The sequence below is a fragment of the Equus asinus genome, chromosome 27 (assembly GCF_041296235.1).
Source record: "Equus asinus isolate D_3611 breed Donkey chromosome 27, EquAss-T2T_v2, whole genome shotgun sequence".
Classification (NCBI taxonomy): Eukaryota; Metazoa; Chordata; class Mammalia; order Perissodactyla; family Equidae; genus Equus; species Equus asinus.
In genome coordinates, this window is record NC_091816.1 from 4,807,391 (window position 1) to 4,835,091 (window position 27,701).

The 27,701-nt window shown below is 38.8% G+C and overlaps 1 protein-coding gene across 1 annotated transcript in view; it reads left to right on the forward strand.

The window, feature by feature from the left end:
* Nucleotides 1-4,081: 4,081 nt before the first annotated feature.
* The window catches only part of LOC106826239 (disintegrin and metalloproteinase domain-containing protein 32-like), a 229,519-nt gene continuing 205,899 nt past the window's right edge, over nucleotides 4,082-27,701 (forward strand). Inside the window, exon 1 of the mRNA XM_070499712.1 lies at nucleotides 4,082-4,279. Coding sequence (XP_070355813.1) covers nucleotides 4,222-4,279 — 58 coding nt within the window. The 5' untranslated portion in view covers nucleotides 4,082-4,221. The remainder of the gene's footprint in view (nucleotides 4,280-27,701) is intronic.

Consider the following 27,701-nt stretch of genomic DNA (forward strand, 5'->3'; position numbering starts at 1 on the left):
GATTAATAATAATCTCAGACTGTAATGTACCCTTAAGAATTGTCAGTGATGTTAAGGATGGTGTTATGTTGGGCTTGTAATGAATGTAGTATTATTTCATTGAATTGAAACACATGATTAACTGTCTTTTTTCCCCTCACAGGCTACCTCCACCACAACCGAAAGTATCATCTCAGGGACATTTCATTCCTGCTCGTCCTGCTCCAGCACCTCCTTTATATAGTACCCTCACTTGATTTTTTTTTTACCTTTCCTTTTGCAGATATCTTCAGGGAACTGAGCTAATACTTTTTTTCCCTGATATTTTCTTGAAAAGCCTTTCTTCCTGCTGCAATATGAATGAGAAAACAATACTGCAAAAGAAATTTTACTAACACAGAAAACCAAGAAATTGAATAGTAGGAATTGAGAAATATAAGAAATGCAGTAAAGCCAAGGAATTTAGAATAACATTTCCATTTCCATCCCTGAATAAGTCTTATTCAGTCATGTGTGAGGTTAATGCACCTAACATGGATTATATTATTTTGAACATGTTATTGTAATGATTCTCAAATAAATTGTATTGATTTGTCAATATGTGCTGAAATGTAATTCTGAATTTTGATCTTAGTTATCATTAATGTAGTTTCTGGTTGAACATGTGATAATCTAATACCTATGAAAACTGATTACCAATAATATCTAATATTTTTCATCTTGCACAGACTAATAATCATCATATCTCATTCACTACATGAATAAAGGAATATTTTGTCTTCAGAAGAATGCACAAAACCCACAACTGAGATATCATAATATTTTGAAAGTACAAAGTACACTACAAGTGTGTATGTGTGTATTCACACACAGTTATTTTCTTCCATTTTTATGTTCATTCTATGGATAAATGATTCTGTGGATCTATCTATGGGTAAGGAGTGTTAGAAAATTTAATTTAATAGTAGAAATTCTATTATGAATCATGTTAAAGCATGACATCCTTTTACAATAGCATTATTTTAAATAAATTATAAACTTTAAGGTACGAAGTATTTAATAGAACTAATCAGATATGCTGTTGATTCATGGCTATAATAAAGCAGGAGCAATTATAATATCTTCAATCAACTGAGCTGTCATAAAACCACTTTAGAATTTCATGAGCACTTTAAGTCTAAAATCTGAAACTTCGAAGCTTGCTATTAATATAATTTAGAATGTTTACATTTTCTAAGGTGTGCTGGATCATGTCTCTGTTGACACTAATATTTTCAAAGAAATTGGCCTGGAGAAAGGAAGGAAGAAAAGGTTTTCTTAGATAAATGCAAAAAAGTTAGTGTGGTATCTGTGAGTTATCATCCCAGCTGTGTTAAAAAAATAAATTTTTACTGTGGAAGAAATGGTATGGATGGTAAAATTTTAAACATTTAAAAATTTTTCATAACCTTTCATAATAAAGTTTAATATAGCTTTATTAACTAATTTCATTAGTTTTTCAAAAAATTTTTGATTTGTGTATATATACGTATACAAATATAACATTTACAATAAGTAAAATACTTGAAATTCTCATTTGTGTCGCCCAGTAACTTTCTAAATGTTCAGCTATTTATAACTTTGTTAATTAAAACATTATACTAGTTTTAGATAAAACTACTAGTCAAACTTTTACAGATATTATCTCACTAGTTTCTCAGACTTCTGCCAAATTGTGCACTATGGCTTTTTGTTATTAAAGGTAGACATTAGTTTTGAAGAGAGAGATTTCAGTTCTCTGAAGATAGTACATTATTTTAACAATCAGGTATATATTAAAAATTGTCAACAATCCCAAACTAAGAGTCTTCTTCTCAATTTAAATCTCTGAATGAATTCATAGAAGACTAAACGTTTGTCATCTGTCTCAATATTTGCAATTGTAATTCATATCACTGAAATTTTATAGTCGGTAATATATTAACTACATAACTTAAAGCTTTCCTCGGAAATAGATACTTCCTCGGATCTTTGAATATTTAGAAAGTTTTTCTAAAAGACTGTTTGATCAGCCTAAACTTCTTTTACTTATTTATATAGTTTTACACATTTTGTATGCTTTTCACTTAGGTTTGTCCTTGATTTAGTTTGCATTGCTATTAAAAATTGTAAAATTTCTTAGTCATAGATGCCACTTCAAAATTTGAAAATATTAAAGTGCTTTCTTGCCATCTGCAAAAGATGTTTCAATAATCAAGGATAAATTATATGTATCTTTGATAGCACTGTGTGACTATGTGTTCGAAAATTAACCTTGTTCAGGGTACAGTAGTCCCCCCTTATCCGTGAGGGATACCTTTCGAGAACCTCAGTGGATGCCTGAAACCACAGATCGCACCTAACCCTATATGTACTATGTATTTTCCTATTCCAGTGGGCAGGTGACGCATACAGCATGGACACGCTGGACAAAGGGATGATTTACATCCTTTGCGGGAGGAAGCAGGACAGCAGGAGATTTCATCATGTTAGTCAGAAAGGGCACAATTTAAAACTTAAGAATTGTCTATTTCTGGAATTTTCCATTTAATATTTTCTGACCCTGGTTGACCACGCGTAACTGAAACCACAGAAGGTAGAACTTTGGATAAAGGGGACTACTGTATTGCATTTTCCCTTTCTATCAGTTGGATACCTGGGTCTCTAACCATATAGTTAAGCACAATCCCAGTGTTCTAAGCACAAATCAGATTTTATTAAATTTCATAGATGTTTACTGAAACTACCTCTTGCGGGTACCATATTAGGTACTGTGATATCTAAGTTCTGGATGGGACATGCATCCTGTTACGGAAAGGGCTATATACACAAGTAAAAATAATATAAAATCTAATCTAGTAAAGATTGAGACAGGAAAGGCTGAGGAGAGGGAAGTAACGAAGAAAGGAAAGGACTAGAAATTCATTCAAAACACCGCTGACAAGTCTAAGCATTTACTGTAATTGTTCTTCTAATACTCTGAACCCAACTTTTGGCTCAACTACTTAAAAGCAGTGTTAGTCTAGCATTGGCTGTTCCTGTTGAGATACTAGCTAAGTGTATATTTTTGTTGCCTTGTTTTTGCTCACGCTATTGCTTTTCAGGCTGCGATTGCCCTGCCGAAATCCTCTGCATCCATGAAATCTCATCCCAGCTGTCAGTTTGGATGTGATTCCCCAAGTGAGCTTCTGTGTTCCCACGGGGCCTGTTAGTTTGCGTGTTTGCTTTTCTGTTAATTAGTATGAGGGATGAATTCGTGCTTTGGGATTTGAAAAGAAACAAAAGATGGTGTGTATAGGTGAGACTGGGGGTGAGGGTGGGAGGGAGGAGGCCCTGCAGCCCCAGGGCATGAGCCGCTGTTCACTCAGGAGAGACCCGAGGTCGAGGCGGCTGAGCCCTGGGGACGGGAGAAAGCGGGCCGCAGAGCCTGCGCTCCGAATTCAGAAAACTGAATACTCTGCTGAGGAATTTGGCTAGAACTCTCTACTGGAACATACACACTGTAATTATGGGCAAGAATCTCGTGCATCTCATTCACTGCGTGAGTGAATGAATATTCTTTGTCCGGAGAAATTACTGAACAGGAGAATGGCAACCCATGAATTTTAGCCGAGGGCTCGTGGAGAGCCAGGTCGATGGGAGGAAAAAGTAGACACAGCCCGGTCACAAAGTGCGTTTGGGCAAGTGGGTCTGGAGGAAAGCCGTAGCAGGCTCTTTCCAAGGAGAGCAAAATCTACTCAGTTTTCCCTTTCTTGGAATCTTCTTTACACATCTGGTTAGTTGTTTTTTAGTTTGAGAAACCCAGCTTCAGTAATAATGAACATGTATATTTGTGTGCGAGCGTGCGTGGGTGTATTTTCAATGCAGAAAGTATTACACGTTCGCCTTTTAAAGCACATGGAAGTGCCTGAGACAAAACAGCGCACAGTCGACGTGTTAGTTCTTCTAGGTCCGTCCCCACGGGGCGAAAGGGGGACGGGGGACGGGGGACGGCGACCGCGACGGAGGGGAGAGCCGGCGGCCGGGAGGCGGCGCGGGGCGGTTCGGGGCGGCTCGGGGCGGGTCCGCTCGGGGCGGGGCGGGGCGACCGTTGGGCCGGCGCAGCGGCCGCGCGGGGAGGCGGCCTCAGGGGCCGCGCGTCCCGGGTCGGCGGGAGCGGCGCCCGCCTCCAGCCGGCCCAACGGTCGGCGGCCCAGTCCCCACACGGAGCCGGGAAGCCACAGCATGCTCCGCCTCCTGATGCTGCTTGCGGGGCTCGGTGGCGCGCTGGCGTCCGGACCTGGTAAGCCGCTGGAGACCCTGCTGCTGCGCTCTGGGGCGGAGGAAGGTTCTTCTTTTCCTCCCTTCCCGTCGGACTGTGAGGGAACTCCGGGAAAAACCCGGGTTCCCCCGCTGGTCGGCTCCTCGTGTCCGGACACCCTGCCACCCGGCGAGTGTGGGCGCCGCGTCGGGATAGAGAGGGGACTCAGAAGAGGGCAGGTCGTGTGACCGGCTCAGGGTCGAGGCTCTTGCTCTTTTGAATCCCAGTCTTCGTGGTGGGCCCGTGTGCGCTTCACAGAAGTGCCTCCAAATTTCCTTCGCTCAAAAGCATCCCAGAACCTTCTAGAAAGTCCACCCAGACATCAAAAAGCTGACTGTCCCCGAGGAGCGTTTGTTCCGGAAGAATAGCTTGTCCTGCGTACAGTAATTTGTCCTGCGACAAAAAAGCATTCAGTGCCTGCTCCGCTGACACCGACAGAGGTAGATTATGGCGGGAAACGAAGAACAGTAGACAGAGTCCTCAAACATAAAACACATCAGGAGAGGTTTGGGTGCGAGTGAAATTTTTGCCTATGTTGTTTTCCTTCCCTTTTTGTCCGCTCTTCCGAATCTGCCGTCCCGCTCAGTCCTGGAATGCCCGCCCCGCCCCCCTCTGCAGAGCGTTCCGGGTTTGGAGGCATCACGATTTATTTAGCCAGCTCTCTGAGTAACGGACTTTTGGGTTGATTCCAGTCTCTTTTGCTATTATGTGCTGTGTTGGTAAGCTCAGACTGCCGTAACAAAATACCCAAGACCGGGTGGCGTAAACAACAGAAATTCATTTTCTCATAGTTGTGGAGGCCGCAAGACTGGGATGAGGGTGCCCTCAGGGGGGTCTTCTGTGAGGTCTCTTCCTGTCTGGTAGACCGTTGCCTTCTTGCTGTGCTCACATGACCTCCTCTTTGTGTGTAGACGGCGCAAACTGTCTCTTCTTATAAGGGCGCTAATTCCATCATGGGCACCACCTTCATGACCTCATCTAACTCCAATTACCTTTGAAAGGTCCCACTTTTTACCATCATATTGGGGATTAGGGCTTCAACATGAATTTTCGGGGCACACAAAACTTCACCAGAACACGTGAAAGATTTTCTTTTTTTAATATAACTTTTTTTTTTTTTGAGGAAGATTAGCCCTGAGCTAACATCTACCACTAATCCTTCTCTTTTTGCTGAGGAAGACTGGCCCTGAGCTAACATCCATGCCCATCTTCCTCTACTTTATACATGGGACACCTACCACAACATGGCTTTTTGCCAAGTGGTGCCATGTCTGCATCCGGGATCTGAACCCGCAAACCCCGGGCCACTGAGAAGCCGACCGTGCGAACTTAAACACTGCGCCACCAGGCCGGCCCCCACATGAAAGATTTTAATGCAATGGTTCTCAAACTTTTTAGAATTTTTCCTTAGAGGTTAGCAATTATTGAAAGTCTCAAAGAGCTTTTGTATTTTTGCTTAAATGTGTCGATATTTATCATATTAGAAATTAATTGTTGACCAAGGAAAAATTCACTAGAATTCAAACAGCAGATATTTATTTGGGCAATTAGAGTTGCAATTTGGGAGACACAGAGTCAGGTAGAAACCCAAAATGTGTTCCAAGGAAGACAAAAGAGGCAAGGGTTTATAAAAGCAAAAAGAGAAATCATACAGGTGGTTTTGTAAAATTTGTGAATTGTGCTGGCAACAACTGTTACTTCTTGGCTATACTGATTCGTTGCCAAGGCCATCTCTAAGGCAAAAAGTTCTTTTCTATGGGAATAAGGGTGTCTCTTGACAGAAGGCCAAGATGACAGCAGTATAGCCCAGTTGAAAAGTTATGTCCTATCTGGGTAGAGATGTAGTGTGTGTGCCTAAGTCCCATTCTCTTATGGCTTCCTAGTTCCATTTTGATTTTGATTTTATTTATTTGTTTTTTTGAGGAAGATTAGCTCTGAGCTAACATCTGCTGCCAATGCTCCTCTTTTTGCTGAGGAAGATTGGCCCTGAGCTAACATCCGTGCCCATCTTCCTCTACTTTGTATGTGGGATGCCTGCCACAGCATGGCTTGACAAGTGGTGGCTGGGATCCCAACTAGCCAACCGCAGGCCGCCAAAGCAGAGTGCGTGAACTGAACCGCTGCCCCAACAGGCTGGCCCCTCCCAGCTCCTTTTTAGAAGCCTTGACAAATGTTACTTCATTTTGTTGTCACTGTCCACATAATATGGAAGTTTAAGAATTTTTATTAATTCACTTAAAAATAACAGGATTGACTTATTATGTGTTAACATAAGTAACACATTTTAAAAATAAAAACTATATTTTCCAAAACAAAAAGAATTTAGAGAGGGAGATTGTTGTACGTTTTTATAAATCTCCTTAATGTCTAGCTTAATAGATGACAACTAGATTCTCATACCTACCTGCGCATTCAGTCTGTTGCTATATGTTTTGTTTGAAATACATGAAGAAAATCCAGTTTATGTAGTTGGAAAAGGGAAGAGTGTTTTGATAGGCTTTTCAGATAATTACCAATATTCTTCTTTTGATACTACACCAAAACTTAAGTGGTAAAGGTTAGTTGCAATGCAGAAGCTAAAACCTACCGATGAACTTTTTTAATATGCTATATTAAAATTTATTGGTCTATCTTGAACTTTAGTGGATCTTTTACCCATGTGTTTTTTAATGTATTACCTTCATTTTTAAATTTTTAATTTAAGTTGTGGTAAAATACACATAACATTAAATTTACCATGTTAACCATTTAAAAAATGAATAAACTTTATATTTTAGAGTGTTTTAGGTTCACAGCAAAATTGAGAGGAGGGACAGAGATTTCCCGTACACCCTCTGTCATCGCACATGTACAGCCTCTGCTGTTGACATCCTGTGTCACAGTGATACGTCTGTCAGGACCCCACACTGACACATCATTAACACTTAGAGTCGGTAGTTTACCTTAGGGTTCACTCTTGGGGTTGTATGTTCTATGAATTTTGACAAGTGTATAATGATATATATCCTCCATTATAGTATATAGAATGGCTTCACTGCCCTTAAAATTCTCTGCACTCTGCCTGTTCATCCCTCCCCCTAACTCCTGGAAACCACTGCTATTTTTACTGTCTCCACAGTTTTGCCTTTTCCAGAATGTCAGGTAGTTGGACTCATACAGTATGCAGCTTTTTCAGATTGGCTTCTTTCACTTAGTAATATGCATTTATGTTTCCTCTGTGTCCTTTTTATGGCTTGATAGCTTATTTCTTTTTAGTGATGAGTAATATTCCATTGTCTGGATGTACCAGTTTATCCATTCACCTAATGAAGGACGTGTAGGTTGCTTCCAAGTTTTGGTAATTATGAAAACAATTGCTGTAAACGTTCATGTGCAGGTTTTTGTGTGAAGATAAGTTTTCAGATCCTTTGGGTAAATACTATGGAGCACAATTGCTGGATCATATGGTAAGTGTATGTTTAATTTTGTAAAAAACTGCCAAACTGTCCTTCAAAGTGGCTGTACCATTTTGCATTCCCACCAGCCATGAGTGAGCGCTCCTGTTGCCTCACATCCTTGCCAGCATTTGGTGGTGTCAGCATTCTTGACTTTGGCCGCTCTGGTAGATGTATAGTGTTCTCTCACTATTGTTTTAATTTGCAAGTCTCTAGTGGCATATAATGGAGAGCATCTTCTCATCTTATTTGCCATCTATATGTCTTCTTTGATGAGGTGTCTGTTCAGGTATTTTGCTCATTTTCTAACTGGGTTGGATTTCTTAGTGAGTTTTAGGAGTTCTTTGTATATTTTGGATAACAGTCTTTTATCAGATGTGCCTTTTGGAAATATTTTATCCCAGATTGTGACTCGTTTTCTCATTCTTTTGATGTTGACTTTCTCAGAGCAGAAGGTTTAATTTTAATAAGCTTCAGCTTATCAGTTTTTTTTCATGCATTGTGCCTTTGGTGTTGTGTCTGACAAGTCATTGCCATAGTTAAGGTCATGTAGGTTTACTCCTACTTCTAGGAGTTTTATAAATTTTGCATTTTACATTTAGGTCTATGATCCATTTTGAGTAAATTTTTGTGAAGTATGTAAAGGTGTCTAGATTGATTTTTTTTTGCATGTGGAAATCCATTGGTTCTAACCTCTTTTATTGGAAAGACTATCATTGCTCCATTGTATTGCCCTTGCTCTGCTGTCAAAGATCAGTTGACTATTTATGTAGGTCTTTTGCTGGGCTCTCTATTCCATCTGATTGATCTGTCTGTCTCTTTTGCATGTACCACACTGTCTTGGTTACTGTAGTGTATAAGTCTATAAGTCAGATAGTGTCAGTCCTTCAACTTTGTTCTTCCGCAATATAGAGTTTGCTATTCTGGGTCTTTTGCCTCTCATATAAACTTTAGAATAAATGTGTTGATATCCACAAAATAACTTGGTGAGATTTCTTGGGGGATTTCATTGAATCAATAGAAGAAGTTGGTGAAGGATTGCCACTTTGATAATATTGAATCTTCCTATGTGTGAACATGACTATCTCTCCATTTGTTTACTTTTTGTTTGGTAATTTTCATCACTTGTATAGTTTTCCTTATAGAGATCTTGTACATACTTTCTTAAATTTATAATTAAGTATGTCATTTTTGGGGGTGCTAATGTAAATGCCATTGTGTTTTAAATGTCAAATTTCACTATCCTTTGCTGGTATGTAGGAAAGTGACTGACTTTTATATGTTAACCTTGTATCCTGCAAACTTGCTATTTTAACCATTTTTACCTATATAGTTCAGTAGTGTTAAGTACATTCATATTGTTGGTAACGTATCTCTAGAAGCCAATTTTTTAAAATAAATAAAGTTTTTATTATGGTAACGTTGGTTTATACATTATATAAATTTCAGGTGTACATCATTATATTTTGATTTCTGTGTATATTACATCGTGTTCACCAACCAAAGACTAATTAAAATCCATCACCACACACATGTGCCTAATCACACCTTTTGCCCTCCTCCTATCCACTTTCCCCTTTGGTAATGAACAATTCAGTCTCCGTCTTTATGTGATTGGTTATTGTTGTTTTTATCTTCTACTTATGAGTGAGATCATACAGTATTTGTCTTTCTCCTTCTGACTTATTTCACTTAGCATAATACCCTCAAGATCTATCCATGTTGTGACAAATAGTCAAATTTCATCATTTCTTATGGCTGAGTAGTATGCCATTGTGTATATATACGACAAATTCTTTAACCATTCATCCTGGTCGTTGGGCACCTAGGTTTCTTCCAAGTCTTGCATATTGTGAATAATGCTGCAATGAGCATGCAGGTGCATGTATCTTTATGCACTCGTGTTTTTGTGTTCTTTGGATAAATACCCAGCAGTGGAATAGCTGGGTCATATGGTAGTCCTATTCTTAATTATTTGAGGAATCTCCATACTGTTTTCCATAGTGGTAGCCCCAGTTTGCACTCCCACCAGCAGTGTATGAGAGTTCCCTTCTCTCCACATCCTCTCCAACACTTGTTGTTTCCTTGTCTTGTTAATGATAGCCATTCTGATGGGAGTGAGGCGATATCTCATTGTAGTTTTGATTTGCATTTCCTTGATAATTAATGATGTTGAACATCTTTTCATGTGCCTGTTGGCCATCTGTATATCTTCTTTGGAGAAATGTCTGTTCAGATCTTTTGCCCATTTTTTAATTGGGTTGTTAGTTTTTTTGTGTTGAGAAATATGAGTTTTTTATATAGTTTGGATATTAACCCCTTGTCTGATATACAGTTTGCAAATATCTTTTCCCAATTGTTAGGTTGTCTTTTCGTTTTGTTGATGGTTTCTTTTGCTGTGCAGAAGATTTTTAGTTTGATGTAGTCCCATTTGTTTATTTTTTTCTATTGTTTCCCTTCCCCAGTGAAACAGAGTACTTGAAAATATGCTGCTAAGACCGATGTTGAAAAGCATACTGCGTATGTGTTTTTCTACTAGAAGTTTCATGATTTCAGGTCTTATGTTCAAGTGTTCAATCAATTTTGTGTTAATTTTTCTGTATGGTGTAAGATAATGCTCTACTTTCCTTCTTTTGCATGTGGCTGTCCAGTTCTGCCAACACTGTTTATTGAAGAGACTTTCCTTTCTCCATTGTATGCTCTTGGCTCCCGTGTCGAAAATTAGCTGCCCATAAACATGTGGGTTTATTTCTGGGCTCTCGATTCTGTTCCATTGATCGGTGTGTCTGTTTTTGTGCCAGTACCATGCTGTTTTTGTTACCATAGCTTTGTAGTATATTTTGAAATCAGGGAGTGTGATACCTCCAGCTTTGTTCTTTTTTCTCAGGATTCCTTTGGTTATTGGGGGTCGTTTGTTGTTTCATATAAATTTTAGGATTCTATGTTCTATTTCTGTGAAAAATGTTGTTGGAACTTTGATAGGGATTGCTCTGAATCTGTAGATTGCTTTAGGAAGTATGGACATTTTAACTATGTTAATTCTTCCAATCCCAGAACATGGAATATCTTTCCATTTCTTAGCATCTTCTTCAATTTCTCTCAACAATGTTTTGTGGTTTTCAGTGTACAAATCTTTCACCTCTTTGGTTAAGTTTATTCCAGATATTTCATTCTTTTTGTTGCAATTGTAAATGGGACTGTGTTCTTAATTTCTCTTTCTGCTACTTTGTTGTTAGTGTATAGAAATGCAATTGATTTTTGTATGTTGATTTTGTATCCTGCAACTTTACCATATTGCTTTATTATTTCTAGAAGTGTTTTAGTGGATTCTTTAGGATTTTCTGCATATAAAATCATGTCACCTGAAAATAGTGACTGTTTAGCTTCTTTTCCAATTTGGATCCCTTTTATTTCTTTTCCTTGCCTGATTGCCCAGGCTAAGACTTCCAATACTATGTTAAATAAGAGTGGTCACGGTGGGCATCCCTGTCTGGATCCTGCTCTTAGAGGGATAGCTTTCAGTTTTTTGCCATTGAAAATGATATTAGCTGTGAGGCTGTTCTATATGGCCTTTATTATGTTGAGGTACTTTCCTTCTATACCCATTTTATTCAAAGTTTTAATCATAAATGGATGCTGTATCTTGTTAAATGTTTTCTCTGCATCCATTGAGAGGATCATGTGACTTTTATTCTTCATTTTGTTAACGTGGTGTATCATATTGATAGATTTGCAGATGTTGAACCATCCCTGCATCCCTGGAATACATCCCACTTTATCTTGGTGTATGACCTTTTTAATGTATTGTTGTATTTGATTTGCTAGTATTTGGTTGAGGACTTTTGCATCAATGTTCACCAATGATAATGGCTTGGAATTTTCTTTGTTTCTGTTGTCCTTGTATGGTTTTGTTATCAGGGTAATGTTGACTTTGTGGGATGAGTTAGGAAGCTTCCCCTCCTCTTCAATTATTGGAAGAGTTTGAGAAGGATAGGTATCAAATCTTCTTTGAATGTTTGGTAGAATTCACCAGGGAAGCCATCTCTCTGGACCTTTATCTTTTGGGAAGTTTTTGATTGCTGTTTCAATCTCCTTACTGGTGATTGATCTATTCAAAATCTCTATTACTTCTTGATTCAGTTTTCGAAGCTTGTATGATTCTAAGAATTTATCCATTTCTTCTAGATTATCCAGTTTGTTGGTGTATAGCTTTTTGTAGTATTCTTTATAATATTTTTTCTTTTTATTTATGTATTTTGAGCAAGATTAGCCCTGAGCTAACACCTGCTCCCAATCCTCCCCTTTTTGCTAGGGAAGACTGGCCCTGAGCTAACATCTATGCACATCTTCCTCTACTTTATATGAGGGGTGCCTACCACAGCATGGCTTGCCAAGCAGTGCCATGTCTGCACGTGGGATCTGAACTGGCGAACCCCAGGCCCCTGAAGCCGAATGTGCACAATTAACCGCTGTGCCACCGGGCCTGCCCCTATATAATCTTTTGTATTTCTGAGATGTCTGCTCTAATTTCTCCTCTTTCATTTCTTATTTTATTTATTTGAGCCTTCTCTCTTTTTTTTCTTGGTGAGTCTGGCTAAAGGTTTGTCAATTTTGTTTATCTTTTCAAAGAACCAGCTCTTGGATTCATTGATTTTTTTTCTATTCTTTTTAGTCTCTATTTCATTTATTTCTGCTCTGATTTTTATTATTTCCTTTCTTCTACTTATTTTGGACTTTGTTTTTCTTTTTCGGCTTCCTTTAGGTCCACTATTACCTAGATTGTCTATTTGGGATTTTTCTTGTTTGTTGAGGTAGGCCTCTATTGCTATAAAATTCCCTCTTATAACTGCTTTTGCTGTGTCCCATAGATTTTGGCATTTCCTATTTTCATTTAAATGTCTCCAGGTATTTTTTGATTTCTTTATTGACACAATCATTGTTTAGTAGCATTTTGTTTAATCTCCACATATTTGTGGCTTTCCCAAGTTTCTTTCTATAGTTGATGTCTAATTTCATACCTTTGTGGTCAGAAAAGATGCTTGGTTTATTTCAGTCTTAATTCATTGAGACTTGTTTTGCAGCCTAATATGTGATCAATCCTGGAGACTGTTCCATGTGCATTTGAAAAGAACGTGTATTCTGCAGTTTTTGGATGGAGTGTTCTATATATATATCTTCTAATTCCATCTGTTCTAATGTGTATCTAAGGCCAATGTTTCCTTATTGATCTTCTATTTGGGTGATCTATCCATTGGTGTAAGTGGATTGTTAAAGTCCCCTACTCTTATTGTGTTACTGTCCATTTTTCCTTTTACGTCTGTTACTAATTGCTTTATATATTTTGGTGGTCCTATTTTGGTTCATAGATATTTACAAGTGTTATATCCTCTCGTTGGATTGTACCCTTTATCATTTTGTAATGCTCTTCTTTGTCTTTCGTTACATTTTTTCTTTTTAAGTCTATTTTGTCTGATATAAGTATTGGTATCCCAGCTTTCTTTTCATTGCCATTTGCATGGAGCATCTTTTTCCATCTGTTCACTTTCAATTTGTGAGAGTCTTTAGGTCTGAAGTGTGTCTTTTGCATGCAGCATATATATGGGGCTTTGTTTTATATACAGTCAGCCACCCTATGCCTTTTGATTGCAGCACAGTCCATTGACCTGTAAAGTAGCTATTGATAAGAACATAGTTATTGCCATTTTGTTACTTTTTCTCTGGGTGTTTTAGTAGGTCTTCTCTGTTCCTGTCTTCTCTTGCTCTCTTCTTTTGTAGTTTGATGGCTTTCTTTACTATTATGTTTGAGTTCCTTTCTCTTAATTGTTTTGTATTTATTATAGGTTTCTGGTTTGAGATTGTCATGAGATTCATATATAATAACCTACGTATACAGCAATCTATATAGAGTTGATGGTCTCTTTAGTTTGACCTCTTGCTAAAAGCTCTACTCTTCTACTCTCCTCCTCCCGCATTTTATGTTTGTGATATTATATCTAACCTCTTTTTTTTCATGTGTGTGTATCCATTACGCTCTTATCATTGAAATAGGTAATTTTAGTACTTTTGTCTTTTGACCTTCATATTATCTTCATAAGTGGCTGATAGGCTACCTTTACAGTATTTTTGCCTTTACCACTGATTTTATTGCCTTTTTTTGGATAATTTTCTTATTTCTATTTGCAGTCTTCTTTTTCCCAGTTAAATAAGTCCCTTTAGTATTTCTTGTAAAACTGGTTTCTTGGTGATAAACTCCTTTAAGTTTTACTTGTTTGGGAAACTCCTAATCTCTCCTTCCATTCTGAATGATAACCTTGCCAGGTAGAGATTTTTGGCTTTAGGTTTTTTCCTTTCAGCATTTTAAATATATCATGCCACTCCCTTCTAGCCTGTAAGGTTTCTGCTGAGAAGTCAGCTCATAGCCTTATGGGATTTCCTTTGTATGTCACTTGTCTTTCTCTTGTGGCTTTTAGGATTCTCTGTTTATCTTTAAGTTTGGACATTTTAATTATAATGTGTCTTGGTGTGGGCCTCTTTGGGTTTGTGTTTTTTGGTGCTGTTTGTGCTTCCTATACTTGGATGACTGTTACCTTCCTTAGGTTAGGAAAGTTTTCAGCTATTATTTATTCAAATAGATTCTCTGCCCCTTTGACTCTCTCTTCTCCTTCTGGGACACCTATAATATGAAATGTTAATGTGTTTGATGTTGTCCCAGAGGTCCTTTAGACTGTTCCTTTCTTTTCTTTGAGGAAGATTAGCCCTGAGCTAACATCGGCCGCCAATCTGCTTCTTTTTTTGCTGAGGAAGACTGGCTCTGAGCTAACATCCATGCCCATCTTCCTCTACTTTATATGTGGGATGCTGCCACAGCATGACTTGAACAAGGAGAGCATAGGTCCACACCCAGGATCTGAATCAGTGAACCCCAGGCTGCCAAAGCAGAACATGTGAACTTAATCACTGTGCCACTGGGCCAGCCCCCTTTTCTCATTCTTTTTAATTCTTTTTTCTTTTATCTGTTCAGCTTGGGTGATTTCCTCTAGTCGTTTTTCCAGCTTGCTGACAGGTCACCTCTTTTTTCTGTATCATCTCTGCTATTGAGTCTCTTTAGTGAATTTTTCATTTCCAGCATTTATTTTTCATTTCTGATTGGTTCTCTTTTATATTTTCCAATTCTTTGTTCAAGTTCTCACTGTATCCATCCATTCTTCTCCCAAGATCAGTGATCATCCTTATGACTCTTAGTGTGTACTCTTTGTCAGGTAGCTTGTTTTCCTCTGTTTCATTTAGTTCGTTTTCTGGGATTTTGTCCTGTTCTCTTACTTGCAACATATTCCTTTGTCTCCTCCATCTGCGCCTTTCTCTCTGCTTATATCTATGCATTAGGTAGGTCAGCTAAATCTCCCAATCTTGGAGAGATAGCCTTATGTAAGAGATGCCTTATGAGGCCCAGGAGTTTGCTTCCCACTTGTCACCATTCCTAAATCTTCTAGTGTGTCCCCTGTCTGGCTATGTGTGTTCTTCTGTTGTGACAGGATTGCTCTTGCTGAGGGAGTCAGGGAGGCTGGGTTGTCCCCTTGGCCAGCTTGTTGTAATGCTCAGCTCTGTGTGGCTGCTATAAACCCTTTAGACACTTTACCGTGGGGGGAAGCCTCAGCAGAGTTGGCTGCAAGGCCTAATAGCACATTTGTTTTGTAGCTTTTCTGTTAAGTGAATAGGCCCCCAGCATCCCTGGTTGCTATGCTTACAAGTGCTGTAGGCGTTTGTCAGTTCTTTCAGGATTGCAGCTGAGTGGGGCTGGCCTCAGGTATGGGAGAATCCAGTTTTTTCAGGCTTTTGAAAGTGGGACTAATCCCCTATCTGGCTGTTTGTGAAGCACAAGTCTTCTGCAGCTAAGAAGCCCCACTACCCACAGGGCCACAGACACCATCAACACAGTTCTACCCTGTGTGCATACCCTGACCTCCTGAAGCAGACCCAGCCTCCCAGCTGCAGAGGCCCCACACACTCCACCAATGCCCCACACGCTCCACCCATTCCTCACACAGCCCTGCCCCTCAGAGGCGGATCCATTTGCCTGGCTGCAGAAGATCCAGTCGCCCTCCCCTCCCCCCCAGGCCCCCCCCCCCCCCCCCCGCAGGCCCACAAGTTGCCTGAGGGCTTGCTGTTAGGTGGGACCAGTCCCTAGAGCAGGCTGCCTGCCCAGTCTATGGTGGATGAAATTGGCGCTCTAGTGGGTGTGGCAGGCCCCTGTGCTAGCAGGCCAGGGGAAAAACTCCAATGGTGTTTTCCAGCTTCTGTTTCAGCATCCTGTCCTAGGTCAAAATAATGTCTGCTGCCAATGTCTCAGTCCCCTCACTGGGATGCACCCATAGCCTAGCAGGTGAGTCTCTTTTCACCGAAGGACTGTGATTTTGGTTGCTTTGCAAACAGGTGAATTTGTGCATGGGCCGTTTAAGAGCCAACATTTTTCCCCTTGTGTCTGATAGCTTTTCTGGGGGCATTCTCCATTGTTGTTAGTAGCCAGCAAAGCCAGATATTATGACACTTGTCTAGGTTGTGCTGAGTCCAGAAGATGCTTACAGCAGTAACACTCCCCTGCTCAGGTCTCCCGCTCCTCCAGGGAAGGCTGTGTATCTTAGGATTGCTCCCAGCTGGCCATGAAGCACTGTGGCTTGCAACTATGGCTTTTTTCTCTCTCCAGAAAGGAATTTCTGCCTCTTGCAACTCAGGAGAGTCCCTTTTTATGGGGTTATTTTTATCTGGTTTTCAGTTCTCTCTCAGGGGTAATTGTTCCAATAGTAGTTGTAAATTTGTTGCATCCATGGGGGGAGGTGAGTTCAGAGTCTGCCTATGCAACCCCCTTACACCAACCTTGTACACAGGAAAGAAACTCCTTATGGGAATCCCAGATTCCTGCAGCTCCAGCTGCAGGGCCTGGGCTCTGCTTGGCATTGAGGCTGCCAGAGTATGATATCAGCAACATTTCTTTTACTGAGTTCCCCAGGCTGACTCTCCTCTATATGCACTGCCACCAAGAAGCCTTTTCATCTTGCAAAGCTGAAGCTGTGTGCCTATTATACAGCAAATTTAAAAATGAGGTAAAACATTCATAACATAAAATTTCCTATTTTAACCTTTTTTTGCCAATATTTCCTCTTTTTAAATAGAATCTAATTGAGGAAAACATTTATATTCAGTATTCCCTTTATTTTTTAGATTCTTTTTTTTCCAGCTTTACCAGTGAGTTTTATACTTTCATAATTTTTCCTGTTACTGTTTCATGTCTCTTTTTTCAGCATGAAGAACTCTCTTTAATATTTCTTGTAAGTTCAGTCTAGTGGTGATGAACTCCTTCAGCTTTTGTTTTTCTGGGAAACCCTTTATATCTCCTTCAATTCTGAAGGACAGCTTTGCTGGTTATAGTCTTCTTGGTTGGCAGTTTTTTGCTTTCAGCACTTAGAATAAATATATCATCCCACTCTATTCTGCCCTGCAAGGTTTCTGCTGAAAAATCCACGGATAGTCTTATGGGATTCCGTGTATGTAATGATTTACTTTTCTTTTGCTGCTTTTTTTTTTTTTTATTAGCACCAATTTTTCCTTCAAACACTTCCCAACTCATTTTTTTTTTTAAAGATTTTTTTTTTCCTTTTTCTCCCCAAAGCCCCCCGGTACATAGTTGTGTATTCTTCGTTGTGGGTTCTTCTAGTTGTGGCATGTGGGATGCTGCCTCAGCATGGTCTGATGAGCAGTGCCATGTCCGCGCCCAGGATTCGAACTAACGAAACACTGGGCCGCCTGCAGTGGAGTGCGCGAACTTAACCACTCGGCCATGGGGCCAGCCCCTCTTTTGCTGCTTTTTAACAGTGTCTCTTTGTCTTTAACTTTTGGCAATCTAATTATTTGGCAATTAATTTAATTATAATGTCCCTTCCTGTGGGTCTCTTTGAATTCATCTTTTTTGGTCTTCTTTGGGATTCCTGGATCTCGATGTCTGTTTATTTCCCAGGTGAGAGTAGTTTTCAGCCATTATTTCTTCAAATAAGCTTTCTGCCCCCCTCTCCTTCAGGGACCCTTATAATGTGTATATTGGTCTGCTTGATGGTCTCTCTCAAGTCCCTAAAGCTATCTTCACTCTCATCATTCTTCTTTCATTTTGCTTCTCTGATAGGATGAATTCTATTGCACTGTCTTCAAGATCACTGATCCTTTCTTCCGCTTGATCTAGTCTCCTTTGAATCCCTCTATTGAATGTTTTAGTTCAATTATTGTATTTGTCAGCTCTGTGATTTCTGTTTAGTATGCATTTTAACTGTTTTTCAGTGTACAGTTCAGTGTCATTAAGTACATTCACTTTGTTGTGCAACCATTACCACCATCCGTCTCCAGAACTTTTTTTCATCTTCCCAATCTGAAACTCTGTACTCATTAAACATTAATCCCTCATTATCCCATCCAACCACCTACTGGAAACCACTGTTGTACTTTCTGTATCTGTGGATTTGACTACTCTAGGTGCCTCATATAAATGGAATTAATATGGTTTTAAAAAGTTTTGTGAGTAGCTCATTTTACTTTGCATGTTGCCCTCAATGTTCATCCATGTTGTAGCCTGTGTCAGACTTCTTCCCTTCTAAAGGCTGAGTAATATTCCATTGTGTGAAATACATATAGAAAAATATATATTTCATTTTGTTTATCCATTCATCTGTTGATGGATACTTGGGTTGCTTCTACCTTTTGGCTATTATGAATAATACTGTCATGAACATGAATCTACATGTGCTTGTTTGAGTCCCTGCTTTCAATTATTTTGGCTGTATACCTACAAGGGGAGTTGCTGGATCATACAGTAATTGCATTTATAATTATTTGAGGAATTGTCACACTCTTTTCCATAGTGGCTGTACAGTTTTACATTTCCACCAACAGTGCACAAGGGTTCCAATTTCTCCACATACTTGCTAATGTGTGTTATTTTTATTTTACTTTATTTTTTATGACTATAGTCTTCCTAATGGGTATGACATGGTGTCTCATTGTGGCTTTGATTTGCATTACCTCTAATGATTAGTGATGTTGAGTATCTTTTCATGTGCTTATCAGCCATTTATATATCTTATTTGGAGAAATAAGTATTCAGGTACTTTGCCCATTTTTAAAATTTAGTTCTTTTTGTTGTTGAGTTATAAGAATTCCTTTTATATTCTGGATACTAGATTTTTTTCCAGAAAAATGATTTGCAAATATTTTCTCTCATTCTGTATGTTGTCTTCCCTTTCCTTTGACTCACAAAACTTTTAAGCTTTGATGAAGTCTAATATATCTGTTTTTTGTTGTTCATGTTTTTCGTGTCATATTTAAGTATCCGCCGCCCAATCCAAAGTCATGAAGAAGATTTACTCCTGTCTTCTTTTTTCTTTTTAAAGATGGGCCTTGAGCTAACATCTGTTGCCATCTCTTTTTTTTCTTCTTCTCCACAAAGTCCCCCAGTACACAGTTGTATATTCTAGTTGTGGGTCCTTCTAGTTATGCTATGTGGGATGCAGCCTCAGCATGGCTTGATGAGCGGTGCTAGGCCTGCAGCCAGGATCCAAACCGGTGAGACCCTGAGCTGCCGAAGTGGAGCACACGGACTTAACCACAGGAGTGGGGCTGGCCCCTACTCCTGTCTTCTAAGAATTGTATTGTTTTAACTCTTATATTAATGTTAATCCATTTTGAGTTAATTTTTCTATATGTTTGTGTGGTAGGGTTCCAACTTAACTTTTTTGCATTTATTCTAATTTTGTTGGGGATTTTTGGTAAGTAAGATTGGCCTTGAGATGACATCTGTTACCAATCTTCCTCTTTTTTTTGCTTGAGGAAGATTGTCACTGAGCTAATATCTGTGCCAGTCTTCCTTTATTTTGCATATGGGATGCAGTGACACCATGGCTTGATGAGTGGTGTGTAGGTCCACGCCCAGGATCCGAACCTGCGAACCCTGAGCTGCCCAATGTGGAGCGTGCAAACTTAACCACTACGCTACTGGGCTGGCCCTCTTTTGTTTTTAAACTATATCCTGCCCCTATTTATTCCTAATAATACTTTAATCTTCCCTTAAAATCCACTTGTGCTAATGTTAATGTAGCTGGGTCAGTTTTCCTTGGTTAACATGTGCTGTAAACATTTTTTCCCATCCTTTTATGTGTCAGAGCCCCTAGTGCTCACAGTGTCCATGTTCCTGCCTAGATTTCTTGGCCTTTTTCCATTTAGACTTGGTCATTTGAGCTAGCTCTTGCTCATGGGGTTGAGAAGAAAAGATGTGTGTCATTTTTGGATCAAGTCAATTAAGAACTGGTATCCTTCTTCCATTTTTCTTTTCTGCTGCCACAGTAACCTTAGAAGCCATGAGCTGAATTTATAGTGTCACCACTTGGAGGGAGCCTGGATCTCTGAGTCACTAGTTCAGTGAGAGCTCCTGGTGACTCTCATCAGACTTTGCATGAAAAACAAATAAGGTCTTATTGTGTTAAGCCACCGAAATTTCAAGGCTTATGTCTTACCATTTTATAGCCTTGTCAGCCTAAATTGACTAATATAGAAATTGGAACTTTGAAGTGGTGTGCTGCCATAACAAACTTAAAATATGTGCCTTTGACCTAGCTGCTGGGCAGTGAGTGGTGGGTGATGCATAGCAGGTCACAAGAAATTGAAACCAGCTGGAAAAAATGGAGATCTGTGTTAGGAAGTCAAAAAACATTTGGTAAAATCAGAGCAAGCTCTGACAGCCTACATTCTACAGTAGTTAGATAACAGAATGTTAGCAGTGGAGTGGGTTTCATTGCCCAAGTTTGGCCAAGTGTTAACAGAAAGAGAGCATCTCAGGAAACAGTTGGCTAGTTTGCAAATAGAAATGGTAGGGAATAAGTCCAGAAACTTGGGGCCTTGCAAGCTTTTAAAAGGTGACTGATTCCAGATTCCAAATAGTAAGAAATGAAATTTGAAAAGTTTGAGCACTGGGGCCAGCCAGGTGGTGCAGTGGTTAAGTCCGCACATTCTGCTTCTCCGTGGCCCGGTGTTTGTTGGTTTGGATCCCAGGTGTGGACACGGCACCGCTTGGCAAGCCATGCTGTGGTAGGCACCCCACATATAAAGTAGAGGAAGATGGGCATGGATGTTAGCTCAGGGCTAGCTTCCTCAGCAAAAAAAAGAGGAGGACTGGCAGTAGTTAGCTCAGGGCTAATCTTCCTCAAAAAAAAAAAAAGTTTGAGCACCAAAACCTCAGTAAAAATTCTCAATTAGAGAAAATTGCTCAGGGCAGAGCTGTAATTAAGGGTGTGGACTTAAGTTATATTTTTCTAGATAGACTTAAGTTTGTCATCATTAAGTTGAGAGAGAGAGACAGAGAGAAATGAGAGAGGAGGGAGGGAGAAATAGGATTTAGGCAAAGAAATGACAGAATGAAAGCAAATATTTGAAAATCATTTGTCTGAAAAGGTTCTAGTATCCAGAATATAAAAGGCAAAGAAATAAAGCAGATTTGAAAATTGTGACTTGAAAAAAATTTGTATGTATGTTACTTGCACATTGAAGTTACTAAAAGCAACTAGATGAGAAACCTCTGAGTTTTTGAGGGTCGTGTGTTGCCAAAGGAACTTCAAACTCAGATTAAACAAGATTTTGACTATTTGAGAATTAAAACAACCCTTAAGCCCAGAAACTTCCAAATACAGGAAGTAAACTGAAAAAGCCATGCAACTCTCAAGGAGGGTATACTTATATTTATCTGTTAAGATATTATATGCTATTTAGTATTCTTTTTATTTGATAGCATTAAAAAATCTCATTTCCTGTCTTATGTGTTTTGTATTTATAATTTTAGTGTAATGGGTAATTGTCTTACAAAGTGTAAAATTAAGCTATATATTTTCTTCCAAAAATTACAGTGACCATAGAAAGTTGTGAGGCGCCACCATCATCTTCTTGCATATTGTTATTTAGAATTTAGTGCCCCTTTTATTTATTGTTTCCCAAATTAGTCATCCTCTTTATTACTATTTGTTTACTTAGTGCTCACTTAGATTTATCCACAAGTTTACACCTTTCTTTCCTTACCTTTTTTCTAGTGCCCTACTCCTTCCTCCTCAGTAGCTTTTTCGTCAAGAGTCTCAGCGGTAGATTATCTGTCTGTTCACTTGAAAATATATTTATATCTCCCACATTCTTGAATGACAGTTTAGTTTGATGTAGAATTTGAGACTGACAGTTGTTTTTCCGGTAGCACTTTGAGAATATTACTCCATTGCTCTTTGGCCTCTTTCGTGATTGTTATATAAAAAAACTTTTTAATTATAGAAATTTCAAATAAATGCAGAAGCAGGCAGAAGAGTATAAGCAACCCAGCTTCAACAATTATAAACTCTTGGCTAATTCTGTTTCATTTTAATATTCCCCACCACTTCCTCTGTTCTCATATTAATTGGAGCAAATTGTAGACATTATTTCATTTCATCTCTAAATATTTCAGTATGTATTGCTAAATGTCAAAAAAGATGCTTTTGAAATATAACTGTCGTATCAAGATCACAGCTTAAAAATTAACGATTTCTTATACCATCCAATATCCAGTCTGTTCACATTTTCAATTGTTTCATGAGTGTAATATTTTTCCTTACAGTTTGTAACCATCAACCAAATAATGTCTACACGTTGTTTGAATCAGCATCCAAATAAGATCCACTCATTGTAGCTGGCTCCTTCCCTCCCCCTTCTCTTGTTGATTTCATTTAGTCTGCAACTTTTAGTACCATCTTGATATCGATAACTCCAAATTTTTCACTCTCTTCTCTTGCCCTCTGGTAGGCAGCCTGTAAGATGGTTACCAATGTTCCTCACATCCTGGTAATCACACTGGTGTGTAAATCTTCCTCTTAAATGCAAGCTATGTTTTATGATTGCTTCTAGTGAATAAAATGTGGTAAAGATGATGGGATGTCTGTTCTGAGATTAGGTTACAGAAAGACTGTGGCTTTTGTCTTGGGTGCCCTCTTTCAATTTTTCTATTTCAGAGCCCTTGCTCTGGGGCAAGCAAGCTGCCATACTGTGAGTAGCCTTATGGAGAGATCTGTGTGGCCCTTGCCACTGAGGCTTTTCATTAACAGCCTAGGAGAACCCAAGGCCTGTCAACAACTAAGTGCATGAGCTTTGAAGTGGATCCTACCCTAGTCAAGCCTTGAAATGGTTGCAGCCCTGGCCAATACCTTGATTGCAGCTTTGCGAGAGACACTGAGCCAGAGGCATTCAATTAAGCTGTGCCCAGATTCCTGACCTAAGGACGCTGGGGATTAATAAATGTTCATCATTTTAAGCTGCCAAATTTGGGGATAATTTGTTGTGCAGTAATAGATAACTGATACATCATCCTTCAGTCTATTCTCAACATAAAGTTTTCTTGTTAAAATGTAAGTCGGATCATAGCCCTCCTCTGCTTAAAATCTTCCAGTGTTTCTCATCTCACCAAGAATAAAAATTAAAGCCCTAACTATGACCTATAATGCCCTATAGTATCTCACAGCTTGAATCTTCCCTGACCTCATCTCTTATTCTTTTCCTCCTTGCTCCAGCTATTCTAGTAGCTTCCTTACCACTCCTCAAACGTGCCAGACAACTCCTCCAAAAGAGCCTTTATACTTGATGTTTTTTCTCCCTGGAGTGTTCTGCCATAGATGTTCATTTGGCCCCTTCTTCACCTCCTTCAAGTCTTTGCCCAAATGTCACCTTTTCAGTGAGCCTTCACTGACTGCCTTATTTAAAACTGACCTTCACCTCCAGCATTCTCTATTCCATCACATGATTCTCTAGGTTGGTTGTGCTGTTCTCAGGTTTAGACTGGCTTAACTCATCTCTGGCTCGGCTATGCTGTTTCCTGCATCTGTCATCAGCTCCTGGGTTGGTTGGCAGCTGGATGATCTAGGATGGGCTGAGACACTGGTCTGTCAGTTGGAATCTGTTCAGCTAGGGTGCTTTGGTTCCCTTTCAAGGGGTCACTTAGCCTCCTGTAGGCTAGCTCAGGCTCGCTTACGTGTGATTTCAGGATTCTAAGGCAGTGAGAGGACAAGCCACAGTGCACAAGCACTTTTCAAGTCTGCCTGTGTTACATTTGTTATTGTCTAATTGGCCAAAGTAAGTCACATGACTAAGTCTAGAGTTAATGAGAGGTCTACCAATGGGAGAGACTATGGGGAGGGAGATTCTTGTAGCCATTTTTGTAAGAGTCTACTTATAGGCTTAGTCATACAAGGTAAAGAAAAAGGAAGTTGTATTTTTGGCACACTTGAATTTGTGGCCTATGAAAATTGAGTCTTGTATAGAGACTTTCACTTAAGCTTTTTTGGCTTATGTCTTACTCTTACCTTCTAGTGTACTTATCACCTCTGATATCTGAAATTCTTTGGAGTTTTTCTAGGATCTCTCAAGAATTATACCACTTTCATTTTTAGTTCGCCTTCTGGAAAATTGTTGAAACCTCTTATTTGCTGATAGCTCCTTTCGTTTTTATACTTTTAGAAGGGTTTTGGTTGAGAGAAGAGAGAAACATGTGGTGAGTCAGCTGTCTTTAATCAGAAATCATATTATAGATGTTAATCCTTTGTCTTTCATAGTATGTATTTTCTTCCAATCTTTGCTATGTCTTTAAGGATTTTAAAAATATTTCTATTTATTAAAATATGTTTACCTTTTGACTTTTGGGTTTTGAATATAGATATTCAAAATACATATTTGAATTGAATTGTACACATTTGAATACATATACAACACACACACACGTAGGAATCCAACTTAATTATTTTTTAAATGGATGTTCACCATCCATTGAATATTTTCCCCCAGTGATTTGAAATGCTACCTTTTCATAATTCTATTCCATAATTTTTTTGATGACTCCTAATTCAGTTATTTAATTATAGTAGTTTAGACTTTTTCTGTTGATTCTCTAAGAACTTTAAATAGTTATATCATTTGCAAATTATGATGTACTGTCTTTTCCTTTCTAGTATTTATACCACGTCTTTCTTGTTATCATCTTATCTTATTAACCAGGGCATTCAAAACATTTTTTAAAATGGCAGTGATAATAGACTTCTTTACCCAGCTTCATTTGAAATTCTCATTAGTGTTTCATCATTAAAATAATTTTTTATATTTGCTTTTTAATACTCTTTTCCTAGTTAAGGAAATTTCCTTCTATTCCTAGCTGTGTCCCTCTTCTTTAATTTTCTTTGTCAGAAATTTTTGGCCTAGTTCTAATTGTTTATTTTTTCTGTATATGAACTTTAGAATCATCTTGTGTTGTTTCAAAAAATTCCTGTAGACTTTTTAATCTCTGTCCCAGCGATCCAAAAGGACGAGATGATTCTATCACCACATATGTCAGCAGGACCAAATCTTCACAGGTGACTGCAACCTGACAATGCTCGCTTCTGCATCTAAGTCTTATCTGGGTGTGTGACCTAGTCATATACTCCACCCTACTTGCAACGGTGTCTAGTATATGAGTTATTTGGTTCCCACCCTCTGATAGCAGAGGGAGACAAGGTAGAAATAGGTAGAATGATTGAGCCCATCAACAGTATCCCACAGTCCACCTCTAGGTGTGCTACTTAACATTCATATTCATCTTTCTTACCATTCTTAAACTTTCAAGAAACAACACAAAAAATAACTTTTTTCTCCCTCATTTAATATAATCATTCCTTATACAGGAGAACTAGACAGATAAGTGTATCACCTGAAATTCCACTTGCTGGGAGCATTTCCTTTCTCTACTCTCTTTTGGGGCCAAGTATAAATGGGTTTGTAAGGTTATACCAGTTGACTGACTTTGAGTATTATTGGCATCTCGTGCACCTACTTTTCCTCCTTCAGTTAGCTGGTCATAGGAAACTATAAATGTAGGTTTTAAGAAGTGATGGAATTGTGATAGGAGTAGGCCCACCAGAATATGAATTACTTGCTTATGCAACTTTAAGTTTTCAAGATCCGTTGAAACACAATCTTATATATAACACTTAACATTTGATGAGTTCTCCTGGGAATGTCTGATGATGTCAGTCTGTGAAGAGTGGCTCAGGTTGCAAGACCATATAGTATCACACGGTCTGAATTTTAACCTCTATCAGAGTCTAGTGATGAGCTAGAAACTTTCGTAAAAGAGATATAGTTATATACTATATTAGTTTCCTGTGACTGTCATAATAAAGTGCACACACTGGGTGGCTTAAAACAACAGAAATTTATTCCCTTACAGTTCTGGAAGCCTGAAATCCAAAATCAAGGGATTGGCAGTGGTGATTCCTTCTGGGGCTCTGAGGGAGAATGCATTCCATCCTCTTTCCTAGCTTCTGGTGGCCGCCAGCAATCCTTGGCATTCCTTGGTTTGTACACATATTACTCCAACCTCTGCCTCTATCTTTGTATTGCCCTCTCCTCTGTGTGTCTTCTCCCCTTCTCTTCTTGTAGGACACCTGTCACTGGATTCCTAAATCCACCGTAATCTGGAATGGTCCAGAGGCTACATACTGTATAGCCTATAGACATTTTGGGAGGGATTATTCTACCTACCACAGATATTGAGACGTTTAGGATCCAGGTAGAAGCAGAACCAGAGATGATAAAGACCTGAGGCAATATGGATGTAAAGGTATTCTGTCATCACTGTGAGGCGAAAATGCACACTTGCTCCTGGAATTCTCTGCTTATTGATAGAAAGAAAGCAGCACCTTTTTGTATCAATGGTTACATACAGGTGCCAATGCCTGTGTTGGTTTGCTTCAGCAAAGAGGCCATATTTGGAAAAATATTTGTTATTGCAGTCATCACCTGATTAAACTTAAGACAACTTATTGTCATTCTCTGTTGCTTATCTGTCATTTGCACAGATCAAATAAGTAAAATGGAAATATAATAGGAATCCCTGCCCTTGTATATTTCAATTCTTTTCATGGTGGGACTACTTTCTGGATTCAGAAGGACTTTTGACTTAATGTTTTGATGATGGTGCAGGTGATATTCAGAGGCTTCCATTTGGCTCTCTCTACCATAATAATCCTTGTCTGATGGGTCAAGGAGACAAGATGGGGATTCCACAAGTTAGTAATTATATCTGTTTCCACACACTATTCCATAATTGGGCAAATTATGATAGGATGAACTTGTAGACCCATTTAGGTTCAATGGAACCTAAATTCCATTCATCACTGACTTCTCCTTGAAAGCATACGTCTTTTCCTGAAGTGAACTACAGTGGTATTTTAGGTCCTTAAAAACCAGTATTAGTTCAGAGCCAGTGTTTAACGTTCCACAGAAGGTCTGAGTAATTGGTTTTGATTTTGTGGATCCAGTTTGAGAATTTTTCTTCTCGTTGAGTTCATCCTACATACATTTATTGATATGACTGAGACTTTTAATCTTAGTGCTTCTTATTTATGTCATACTTTTATGATTTTATGCTTTTGTTTTGACAAAAAGTATTTCACTGTAAAAATATGTAACTTTTTGATTTATTTTCTGGGTGCCTTGTGTGTGATCTTTCTTAGTTTGGAATATTTAATCAGCTTTAAGTCACAGTTTTTTTTACCACACTGCTATAAATTTAAGAAAATCAGTATTCACATATGGTATTCCTCTTCTGCTACACGTTATTGTGCATATTAGTGTGTCTATATAGTCATAGTTTATGACATTACATCCTATTAAAGGACTATGATTCCCACAGTTGTTTTAGCCTTTATTCTATATTTAAGTTTATTTAATGCTCACTGTGAGGCCTTTTGCCTCAACTCTGTTGATGTATCTATTGGGAAAAGTTTGTCTGCCCTTTGTGACAGGCGCATGCAAACTATTTTCCTTGAGTTTTTGCTTATAAATGTCTATCTTTTGCTTCTATATTTGAATAACAATTTTGCTGGGTATAAAATTCCTGGGGC